Source organism: Penaeus monodon, chromosome 25, assembly GCF_015228065.2.
Source record: "Penaeus monodon isolate SGIC_2016 chromosome 25, NSTDA_Pmon_1, whole genome shotgun sequence".
Taxonomy (NCBI): domain Eukaryota; kingdom Metazoa; phylum Arthropoda; class Malacostraca; order Decapoda; family Penaeidae; genus Penaeus; species Penaeus monodon.
In genome coordinates, this window is record NC_051410.1 from 40,063,600 (window position 1) to 40,063,984 (window position 385).

The 385-nt window shown below is 41.6% G+C and overlaps 1 protein-coding gene across 1 annotated transcript in view; it reads left to right on the forward strand.

Annotated features, from left to right (window-relative positions):
* Positions 1-385, forward strand: part of LOC119589267 (ATP-binding cassette sub-family F member 2-like) — a gene marked incomplete in the record, with an annotated part of 10,709 nt that overhangs the window by 7,555 nt on the left and 2,769 nt on the right. Inside the window, 1 exon segment of the mRNA XM_037937886.1 lies at positions 36-338. Coding sequence (XP_037793814.1) covers positions 36-338 — 303 coding nt within the window.

Sequence of the window (385 nt, forward strand, 5' to 3'; positions counted from 1 at the left end):
AGAACACACACATGACACCATCTTCATAATTTCAGGTAATCATGGTACAAGATGTCAGTTTCCGCTACAAGGAGAGCACACCATATATTTACAAGAATCTGGAATTTGGTATTGATTTGGATACAAGGCTTGCCTTGGTAGGGCCAAATGGTGCAGGAAAGTCAACCCTTCTAAAACTTCTTTATGGAGATCTGACCCCGACTCATGGCATGATCCGTAAAAATTCCCACTTGAGAATTGCTCGTTATCATCAGCATCTCCACGAACTTCTTGACCTTGATCTTTCCCCAATTGATTACATGATGACTCAGTTCCCAGAGCTGAAGGAACGTGATGAGGTAAGTTGTGAATGATGCAAATGTTGTTAACCAAGAATGTCCTTGTC